The sequence below is a fragment of the Octopus bimaculoides genome, chromosome 1 (genome assembly GCF_046866305.1).
Source record: "Octopus bimaculoides isolate indiv1 chromosome 1, ASM4686630v1, whole genome shotgun sequence".
Lineage (NCBI taxonomy): Eukaryota > Metazoa > Mollusca > Cephalopoda > Octopoda > Octopodidae > Octopus > Octopus bimaculoides.
Genome location: NC_142928.1, coordinates 97,634,645 through 97,646,375, shown reverse-complemented (window position 1 = coordinate 97,646,375; position 11,731 = coordinate 97,634,645). Strand labels below are relative to the sequence as shown.

The 11,731-nt window shown below is 36.5% G+C and overlaps 1 protein-coding gene across 14 annotated transcripts in view; it reads right to left on the bottom strand.

Moving 5' to 3' along the window:
• Positions 1-11,731, bottom strand: part of LOC106879882 (uncharacterized) — a 164,255-nt gene that overhangs the window by 46,447 nt on the left and 106,077 nt on the right. For all 14 annotated transcript variants that reach the window (XM_014929608.3, XM_014929613.3, XM_089354531.1 and 11 more), the window contains one exon: positions 6,369-6,399. In XM_014929608.3, the coding sequence (XP_014785094.2) occupies positions 6,369-6,399 (31 nt within the window). The remainder of the gene's footprint in view (positions 1-6,368; positions 6,400-11,731) is intronic.

The window sequence follows — 11,731 nt, the reverse complement described above, 5'->3', positions numbered from 1 at the left end:
TCTTTCGCACACAGACACAATGTGTGTATGCGTGTGTGTAAACAGAACAAAAAACATTTAGTGATAGAAAACTAATTAGCACTAAAGAGATGGTAATGAATGCAGGAGAAGGAAGTGTAGGGGACAACAGAGACTGTAAATTGAATTGAGGGGAAATGATAACAACAAAGTATTGTTTAACTGTATTTGAAAAGCAAATAAAAAGCCTCCACTACAACAACAACAAGCACAATTCGCCCGGCTCCCACTACCACCACAAGTCCCTTGAATCTAGTAGGGGTTTGAAGCAAAAATAATGAGGAATTTCTTTCTCTATCCACTCCTACCACCACCAACCCACCTGTACTATGCCTCCACTAAATCCAACTATAATCATCATTATTTTAATGTACACTTTTCCATGTTTGCATGGGTTGGACAGTTTATTTGAGGTACGTTTTTCTATGGACAGATGCCCTTCCTGTCGTCAATCCTTGCCTGTTCCCAAGCAAGATTACATTTCCCCATGGCCAGACATGTTCTCGCAGGATATTGGAAATGAATGACTCTGCTTGTACGACAGGGACAGTCATTTTCAACTACCATGTGATGTCAAGACAAGGAGATACAAACATCTACATATATATATATATATATATATATATATACACACACACACATAAACATTTTATATATATATATATTTATATATAAATTATAATACATAAATATCATATATATATCATCATCATTTATCGTCTGTTGTCCATGCTGGCATAGGCTGGATGGTTTCACTGAGCTGGTACACTGGAAAGCTGCACCAGACTCCAGTCTGATGTAGCATGGTTTTCTACAGCTGGACGCACTTCCTAACACCAACCATCTCAAGAGTGTAATGGGTGCTTTTATGTGCCACCAGCATGGGTGCCATTTGCATGACGCTGGGGTGCATTTACGTACCACCGGTATCTACCACTACTGCGATTTTGCTCGGCTTGATGGGTCTTCTCAAACACAACATAATGCCAAAGGTCTTGGTCATTGCCCCCGTGAGGCCCAACACTTAAAAGGAACTCAGCCACTTTGTCTCCGTGAAACCCAACATTCAAAAGATGTTCTTTATGTGCCGCCAGCACAGGTGCACTTGGCTTGACAGGTCCTCTTAAGCACAGCACATTGCCAAAAGTCTCGGTCACCAGTCAAAGTTTGAAGATCATGCTTCACCACCTTGTCCCATGTCTTCCTGGGACTATCTCTACCACGGGTTCTCTCCACAGTTAGATCAGCACTTCTTTACACAGCTGTCCTCATCCATATGCATCACATGTCATCTCTCTTACACACATCTGATTCCTCTTATGCCTAACTTTTCTCTCAAGATGCTTACACTGTCAATCATGCACACTGACATTGCACATCCAGCAAAGCATACTGGCTTCTTCATTTCTTTATGCATATATATATATATATATATATATATATATATATATATATATATATATATATATATAAAGATTATGTCCATTAGTTTGTTTGTCCAGCAAAACAAAACTAAATGGTTCGGGGGAAGCTATTATGTTCTTCTATATATATATATATAGAAAATCGAAATTCTGTCTCTTTCTCCAGCAAAATGAAAGTACTGGGTTCAGGGGAAGCTATTATGCTATTGTCTAATTTGTCTCAACAAAAATTATGCAATGGTACAACACTAATTATGCACAAACTTATGAGGAACTGCAGTGAGGCAAATATTCTTACTGGTTGTGGTAAAGGTGACACCGTCTTGGTTCCTTGCATACCAGTTATACCATCTAATGTCCCATTCTAATTTAAGTGGTTACAGTTTCCTATCCCACTTTCTTTTGCCATGAGCATTAATAAAACTCATGGCCAAACACTAAAAGTTTCTGGGTTGCAACTTGAAGAACCATGCTCTTCACATAGCCAACTTTATATAGGAGTATCATGTGTGGGAGCAAAAGCAAATCTTTCAGCTTATGCACTCCCAAAATAAAACAAAAGATACTGTTTATAAAGAAATACTCGTAATGCAACATGAATACTTCAATAATTTAACGTGTAGGACACTGATCTTTCGTCTACTTCAATTATTACATGTTTTCTCTTATAAAATACACACACACACAGGAGGAGTAAATCTAAATCTGTAAGGGTAGTCTCACCCTGGTTCAGATTAGAAACTGAATCTTTCAATTTTCCTTGGCCATACAGCCTGTTCAAATGTCAAAAGAAACCGTGACAAATGGGTGTTCTACTTTACCTGTGGCCTTTTCAGTGCCATTGCACAGTCACCTGCATTCCATAAAGCTATTCTTCTGTATGATATAGCTATTTTTCTACCTACATTCACGTTGGAACTGAATCTTTCAATTCTCCTTCAATTATTACATACTTTTAAGAACCATGCTTTTCACATGGTCAACTTTATGTAAGAGCATCGTTTTGTTGGCACTCCGTCGCTTACGACGTTGAGGGTTCCAGCTGATCCGATCAATGGAACAGCCTGCTCGTGAAATTAACGTGCAAGTGGCTGAGCACTCCACAGACACGTGTACCTTTAACGTAGTTCTCGGGGATATTCAGCGTGACACAGTGTGTGACAAGGCTGACCCTTTGAAATACAGGTACAACAGAAACAGGTAGAAAGAGTGAGAGGAAGTTGTGGTGAAAGAGTACAGCAGGGTTCGCCACCATCCCCTGCCAGAGCCTCGTGGAGCTTTAGGCGTTTTCGCTCAAACACTCACAACACCCGGTCTGGGAATCGAAACCGTGATCCTATGACCGCAAGTCCGCTGCCCTAACCACTGGGTCATTGTGCCTCCACGTAGGAGCATCACATGTGGGACAAAATGCAAATCTTTTTTGCTTTATGCACCCCGAAATAAAACAAAAACATTGTTTATAAAGAAATATTCACTCTTAATGCAACATGAATACTTCAATAACTTAATTTGCCATTACTATCATTACATTCAAGAATGACTAAATTACCTATTTAAATGAAATGTATTATATAATTGCCATGACTGTATTGATAAATAAAATAACACATACAACTCATTTATTATTGTCATATAATAAACAAACATAAGTTTGTATGAAATCCATCTTTTTTCTGCTTCAATTATTATATGTTTTTCTCTTATAAAATACACACATTCAGAAGGAGAAAATCTAATTTGTAGTGGTAGTCTCACCCTGGTTCAGATTCAAAAAAAGTTTTGTAGGAGCATCACGTGTGGGAGCAAGCTACTTACCACACAGCCACTCCTGCATATATATACATATATATATATATGTGCGAGTAAAAATAAATACAAAAAAGGTGGGTTTTTTGTATGATTGTGTATAGAGGAATATATATACACACACACATACATACATACATACATATACACAACAGGCTTCTTTCAGTTTCCACCTACCAAATCCACTCACAAGGCTTCAGCTGGCCTGAAGTAGAAAACACTTGCCCAAGGTGCCACTCAGTGAGATTGAACCCAGAACCATGTGGTTGGGAAGCAAACTTCCTCCTACATAACCACACCTATACCAACTATATCCCCCAAACTACTTCCAAAACTTTTGTCATCATTAAATACCTCCAGCACCCACCACCAATACCAACACCTTTACAATCACAGACTACTACACTGTGCTATGTTAGTGCCACACTCACCATCACTACCATTCATATTGCCAAAACCACTACCATAACTGTCACCATCACCACCACCCCTATACCTAGAACTCACCACTACCACCACTACTACTTTACCCACCCAACAACAACATCAGATTACCTGCTGGGTTTCAATAGATATTTTTTTAATTAACCCAGTTTTCTCTACTTTGATTAATAAAGGTGTTGATTTGGTCACAGTTTGGATCTATTTCAAAGCAGCATGCTACTTCCTACCACCACCATCAACAACAACAACCAGCAAACCTCTCCACCACAACACATCAGCCTCCACAAGGATTAAACTAACCACCATTATAATAGTCACTGCTAACATCCCCACCACCTGCAGCAACAACATCAATGGTAATATATATATATATATATATATATGTAAGATACTGGGGTTAATGTAGTCAACTAATCCCTTCAAAATATCAGGCCTTGTGCCTATAGTAGAAAGGATTATAAGACGTATTATAGCTATTGAGTTATCCCTTCTCTTTATATATATATATATATATATATATATTATAATATTAGGGAATGTAAAATTCCAAACATACAGGAATATTCAATTTAGTAATACCAAATTGAATTTTATAATAAATAATATATGTGCTACAGATCACGATGAGAGGGATAACTTCCCTTGGCAAAACAAACAGGACACAGAAGTGTGTCGAGAAGCCAGCTGGAAGAGATGTCCTCCTGGGGCTAAAAGCAACAGTAACATCCACCCCTAGGGGTCAGCCACATTTAAGTGGCAATATACTTCACTTTATATATATATATATATATATATAATAATATTAGGGACAAAATCCAAAATTACAGGTAAAAACTCAATGAGTTCTTGAAACTTGGTTATTTTCCCTAAAACTATATATATATATATATATATATTTACTTAGAGAATGGAGCAACAAATACAAGAAAAAGCATTTGTTTTATTATGTGGAGCTTGTGAAAGCTCCACATAATAAAACAATGGCTATCTAGTCCAACGGAAATGCTTTTTCTTGTATTTGTTGCTCCATTCTCCAAGTAAATACATAAACTACGGTTTAAGCAACATATTACCTGCCTCTGGACGCCCTCTTCCCAAGACGGTACCCATACAGGTGTTCCCCAGGAGTGCCTCCAGATTTAAACATCCCCTGGTTGCTTGGATGCTTCAGACGACCCCTGAAGGATCGAGGCAAACCTACCACTTACCTATATATATATATATATATATATATATATAATTTAGAGAAGAACCACCGATATACAATTCAAACTATGAAGGAGACCAATCACCATCCAGAAAAGCATACTCTACAAAATACTATTTTATAGATTTTATACTTTTTCTTTTTAGATTTGATAGATTTTTAAATTAGTATTTTGTAGAGTACACTTTTCTGGATTTCTGGATAGTGATTGGTCTGCTTCGTAGTTTGAATTGTATATCGGTGGTTCTTCTCTAAATTATACTTATATACATATATTACTTATTATAAAATTCAATTTGGTATTACTAAATTGAGTATTCCTGTATGTTTGGAATTTTACATTCCCTAATATTATAATATATATATATATATATGTGTATATATATATATAAAGAGAAGGTATAACTCAATAGCTATAATACGTCTTATAATCCTTTCTACTATAGGCACAAGGCCTGATATTTTGAAGGGATTAGTTGACTACATTAACCCCAGTATCTTACAGGTATTTATTTTATTATTCATTAACCCTTGAAAGGATGAAAGGTAAAGTTAACATTGGTAGAATTGAACCTAGAATGTATAGACAGATGGAATGCCACTAGACCTAAACAAGCAACTACTGCAGTATGAACCAATGAGGGAGCCTCAAACTTAAATTTTCAAGTATCAAATACTGTCATCTTAATTTTTTAGAATGATATTGTAGGGTTGGTGAGAGAGGCTGAATCTGACCAGTTTGAACATAAAACAGGCAGAATATTTTTGGCCAGATATGGCTGATTTAAATGCTAAAGGGTTAAAATAGGAAGGATGTAACATAGAACCTAGGGTTGTCCCAGGTGGACTGGTCTCGAAAGGGTTAAGAACATGTGTTGGATAACATAGTCCTGGATTCTATGCACATAAGAAAAAGACAGGATGGTCACAACTGGAATGCTTTTGGTTATAGGTCTACTTGATCAGAGGTTAAACAACAACATCCACTTCCACTGCAGTATAGTCAAGGATAATTCCTACTCTTCCACCATAATCCCAAATTCACTCACCTCTCTATTTTCCTCTTTTCCACTACAACTACTAATATTTCTATGACCCATTATCTACCATCAGACACCACAGTTGCATACTATCTTCACTATAAATCCCACCAGAGTGAATTGTAAGAATCTGTAATCCTGGATCTACGGGTTGCTCTTAAGCATTCATTAGACTAACTTCATACTAAGTGTGCTCATCTAAGACTATCCATAAAGACTACAACATAAAGCATGATACTACAACATAAAGCAGCAGCAAATCTTAGGAATGTTTCTAATAAGTCATTAACTGTGACCAAACACTTCAAACATTCAAGAATTCCAAAGCTGAGGCAAAGGGTGCATCTTCTATCACTATGCTTTTTTATTTGTTTAATGCTTTAATTTATTCACTAAGCAAGTCAGAAATGTGAGCAATTAGCTTACCTTCCGTATATCAGGTCCATTTTGATCATACCTGTAATAATAAGAAAGAAAAAAATGTTTATTTTGGAAGATAGAAAGCAATGGTTGAGAGAGAGAAAGAGAGAAAGATCATCATCTTCAACACCAAACTAAATTTGTCAACTAATCACCTAGAAGCAGCCCATCACAAACAAATGCAAACATGATGATTGAATAATACATTTCTTTAAAACATGAGAAATTCTGGATCTTTCTGATTTGGCGGGCACCACTTGTTTTCTTAACGAAACATTTTCAAACTTGGGACACTGGTAGAATGTGTCATATAAAACATCTTTTACTCTTAGTGTTATTGAGGAAATTTTATCTTTTTAAAGTTGTTTTGTGTTAAAATTGTCATATTTCGGTAATTTCATCCAATCACTGACGTCTATTGAGGTGAAAACAATTACTGCTGTGGAATGTAAACAAAACGTTGTGCGGTGTAATGGGATATTTTCTCTTGAATAAAATTAGTAACATTATTTGTCAACAACAACAATTATCGGACATACTGTTATTTATGACATCGTTCGTGCATTTGTACTGGTTTTAGCTTTAGGGTTTTAAGGTTAGGGTTCGGATTTTAGAGTTAGGGTTATGAGTATTTTTCCCAAAATACTCATAACCTTAACCCTAACCCTAGGCCAATGCCAGTGCTGCTTGACTGGGTCCCCGTGCCAGTGGCACGTAAAAAGCACCATCCTATTGTGGTCAATGCCAGTCCGCCCCCATATTATATATATATATATATATATATATATATATATACATACACATACACACACACATATATATATATGTATATACACATATATACACACACACACGCATTTGTGTAAAAAATTAATAAGTGCATGCACTGCATAAATGTTTTCAGGATTAAATAAAAAGACAACAAACGGAAAATATGACATGCCTGTGTGTATACATATCATTTTTTTAAAAAACTGTAGTAAATAAACATACAAACATATACTAAATACACAGATGAACGGAAAACACAGGTCACCAACTCATCTTCAGTTATCAGCCAGAGGGTTGAGCCCAATTTTGGCCATGTGTGTGTGTGTGTGTGTACACACACATATTTATATATGTATACACAACAGGCTTCTTTCAGTTTCCATCTACGAAATGCACTCACAAGGCTTTAGTTGTCCCAAGGTTATAGTAGAAGGCACTTGCCCAAGGTGCCACACAGTGGGATTGAACCTGGGACCACGTGGTTGGGAAGCAAGCTTCTCACCCCACAGCCACTATATTTATTTATGTATATTTATTTATATGTATTTATATCTGTGTCTTTGTGTTTGTTTTTATGTTCAAACCAGCCATGTCTAGCCTCTCACATCTACCTTACAATGTCATTCTACAAAGAAGCAATCTCAACATTGAAATCTCAAAGCTGTGCAATTAATATACATGATTAATTTAAAATGTAATTATACGTAAGCATTACATTTAACAGAATAATATGAATGCTGAAGGGTTAAATTTGTAGTAACTCTCAAAAAAGCTATGACCCAAACTGCTCTCAGATGGAAATTAGCTGAAGTTATTTGAGATTTTCTTAAGTAATCAAAACAGTGTGTTCACAGTATTTATATTTGGGTGTACATAGTTTAATCAGATACTTCAGCATTGTCTGTTTGTTTGTTCATAGAGAAACAAAGTAACAAGGACTACAGGTTAAGGATTACAAATGATGTAATAGTATAAAAAAAAAAGGGAAAGTAAGGAGGGAAAAATGTACTCCCTTATATCTTTTTTTTTTTTCTTTTTGTCTGTTTTAACTTTTTTTTACTTGTTTCAGTCATTAGACTGTGACCTTGCTGTGACACCATCCTGAAGGGTTTAGTTGAACAAATCGACCCCATTATTTTATTTTTTTTTTAAGTCTGGTATTTAGTTTCTTGGTCTCTTTTATCAAACTGCTAAGTTACAGGGATGTAAACAAACCAACACCAATCATCAAGCAATAATGGGGAGACAAACATAAACACACACACGATGGGCTTCCACAGTTTCCATCTACCAAATTCAATCACAAGACATTGGTCAATCCAGGGCTAAAGTACAAGATACTTGCCCAAGGTGTTGTGCAGTGAAACTGAACTCAAAGCCATGAGGTTGCAAAGTGAGCTAGATATAAATGCAATGCAGCATTTGCTGTGTGTACATTTTATACACCAAAATCTGTTTCCTTAAGCATCCTTTACAAAAAAAGAAAGAAAGAAAGGAAAAAAAAAAAAAAGCAAGTTCAACTCCAACAGACATATTCAACATTATTTAAATATTTCTCGCAGTAAATAAAGAACAATAAAACAAAATGAAAGCTTGCCACAAAATGTTATGGCAGCTAACAGCAGCAATGCTGTAAACATACATATTTTATTCTTCAGTCATCACACTAAATCCAGCAAGAGTTACAATCGCTTCTCTTCAGATTCTCAAATATAAAACATGCAATATAAGTCACTTGCAGAGTTGTCAGCAGCCCTAGCACTGGCTTTTATTCGGATAAGTGATTTAATAGAGTGCTATGTAATTAAGCAATATTGTTTTGGACTGGCTGTTGGAGGAGTGGTGGATTGATGCGCTTGCCATGCAGTAGGGCTGGGGTCTTGGTGCATAACCATTTAGTTCAAGTGAGAAGCCAAGAGCAGCAAATGTTTTAATGCACATCCACCTGAGACTTTGTCACGGAGAGTGTTGTTGTTGTAGCCTTGCTAGCCAATGTGAAGACAAGACAAGATGGGAAGTTTATGGTTTTGGTCTTTAATGATGTCAGCTGCTGCTGCTGCTGCCAGCGCAGTAAATATGGCTTATAAGCAATAACATCATCATCTCTTAATAAGAAATACCAATGCCACAACACGAATGGTGTAATAGCTGATGATAAAACTGCTTTTAGCATCAAATGATCCTATCAGCATATGAATTATTACATGTATGTGTTTGTGATTGTGAGGAGTGATGTGTGTGTGTGTGTGTGTGTGTGAGAGAGAGAGAGCATGCACACACACATAGACACATACCTTATACACACATGTATGCTGCAAGTGTGTGTGTGTGTGTGTGTGTGTGTGTGTGTGTGTGTGTGTGTGCACACACACACACAGGGCGCAGTGAATAAACTATCGTCTAAATTACACAAAAATGAAAATAACACTGACATCTCATTTTAACAGATATATTTACCAAAATTACATAAAAATAACTTGAAATACTAAAGAGTAAATTTATTCAGTAAAATTGCCATTGTCTTCAACAACAGCTTCCAGACAACTTTGGAATCTCTAACTCTTCTAGACAGTCTCCATAATCCTTGCTTTCAGTTCATCTTTGGTGTTACAAGGAGTTTTGTTGGTCTCTTGCTCAACTGCACCCCACATATAATAATCAAGCAGGTTACAATCTGGAGAGTTAGATGGCCAGATGTTAGGGGTGATGTCATCGCAGAAATTGTCTGACAGCCATGACTGGGTACCTTTGCTTGTGTGGCTTGGTGCAGAGTCCTATTGCCAGACATAGGGTCTTCTAGCAGCCACCCTCTTGATCCAGGGCAGCACTACCTCCTCCAGGCACTTAATGTAGGCCTTCGTGTTGAGTGTGAGGCCGTGTGGGAAGATGAATGGAGGCATAACATCGCCATCACTAGGGATCACTCCAAACACCATGATGCTGACTGGATGTTTGATTTTTATCACTCTCAGTACATGTTTTGGGGACATGGCAGCTGTTGTGTGTGTTTACCATCTGATCCTGGCAGAAATTTTTTTTGTTTGAGAAAAACCAAAGCATGTTCAGTTGGAGGGGATACTTAGGTTTGTTCAAAAGCTTCGTAGTACAATCTTTCCACTTGTCATTGATGGCTTGCAATAAAAATTGGCCCTTTCTCATCTTGTATGAGAAATACTGAAAATCTTCATGCCTGATAAGAAACTCAGACACTCCGATGTCCCTGGCAATGGACCTGATTGACTTGTGGGGGTTCATTATCAATCATGACCTGGAGCTCACCAACAAATTCAGGAGTTCTTTTCTTATCAGAACGATCAGAGTGAGTTTTCTGAGCTGGACCAGACATTTTGTAAGGCTCACAGAAAACAGGTGGAACTGTGCAGTTGTCAAGAGATCAGAAAAGCCACTAGGAAAGCCTCCACAATGATGGGAAGACAACTTTAATGATTTGGTTCAAAATGACAAAAAAAGAGGGCAATCAAGAAAGAATTAGAAATATATCACCAGCAGTGTATAACAACATTTGGCAGTCTGACACAGTGATGAGTGTATGTGTGTGTTAGTAAAGGCATGTGGCTTAGTGGTTGGGATATTTGGCTCATGGCTGTAAGGTGGTGAGTTCAATTCCCAGTGGTGCACTGTGTCCTTGAGTAAGACACTTTATTTCACATTGCTCCAGTCCACTCAGCTGGTAAAAATGAGTAGGACCTGAATTTCAAAAGGCTAGCCTTGTCACATTCTGTGTCATGCTGAATCTCCCTGAGAACTATGTTATGGTTAAAGGTACATATATCTGTGGAGTACTCAGCCACTTACATGTTAATTTCATGAGCAAGCTGCTCCATTGACTAGATCAACTGAAACCCTCATCATTGTAGCTGATAGAGAGCTAGTTATTTATAAATATATATATATATATATATATATATATATATATATATATATACACACACACACACACACACATACACTGGTTGTTTTCAAATGGTGTACCAAGATACACTGATGTGTGCAAAAAGTAGCTTAGTGCACTAAGGATTTTTAAAAATGTACTTAAAGGTTTTAGAAAATCCATATTTATATTTGAGCAGCTTCACAAACATGTTATTCATAAATGTGATTAATAAAACAAGATAAGTAATAGTTTTCTATATTTTTTTCTCTAAATCTTTAACTTTAGAAGGTTTTTTTTTAAACTTTCCATGAGATGTGAGCCGGGAATTTCAGAATGTTTTTTATTTTATTTCCCAGTAAGTCAAAAAGTGAAAAAAAAAAATCAAAACCATGAATTACACACATACACATACAAATGAGTGTGTGAATGTGTTTTTACAGACACAAAAGTACAGATACATATAAATATATGCATACACATGAACACCTACACACATAAATACATGTATACACATATCTACAACACACAGAGAAATATACACAAATGCACATGTATGCATTTGTGCGTGATTACAGACACAAATGTATGAATACATATAAATATATGCACCCACATCAACATATGTATACTCATTTACACACACACACACACACACACACACACAATGATTGCTTTACTTGTCATATAATAGCTGTCTCAAACG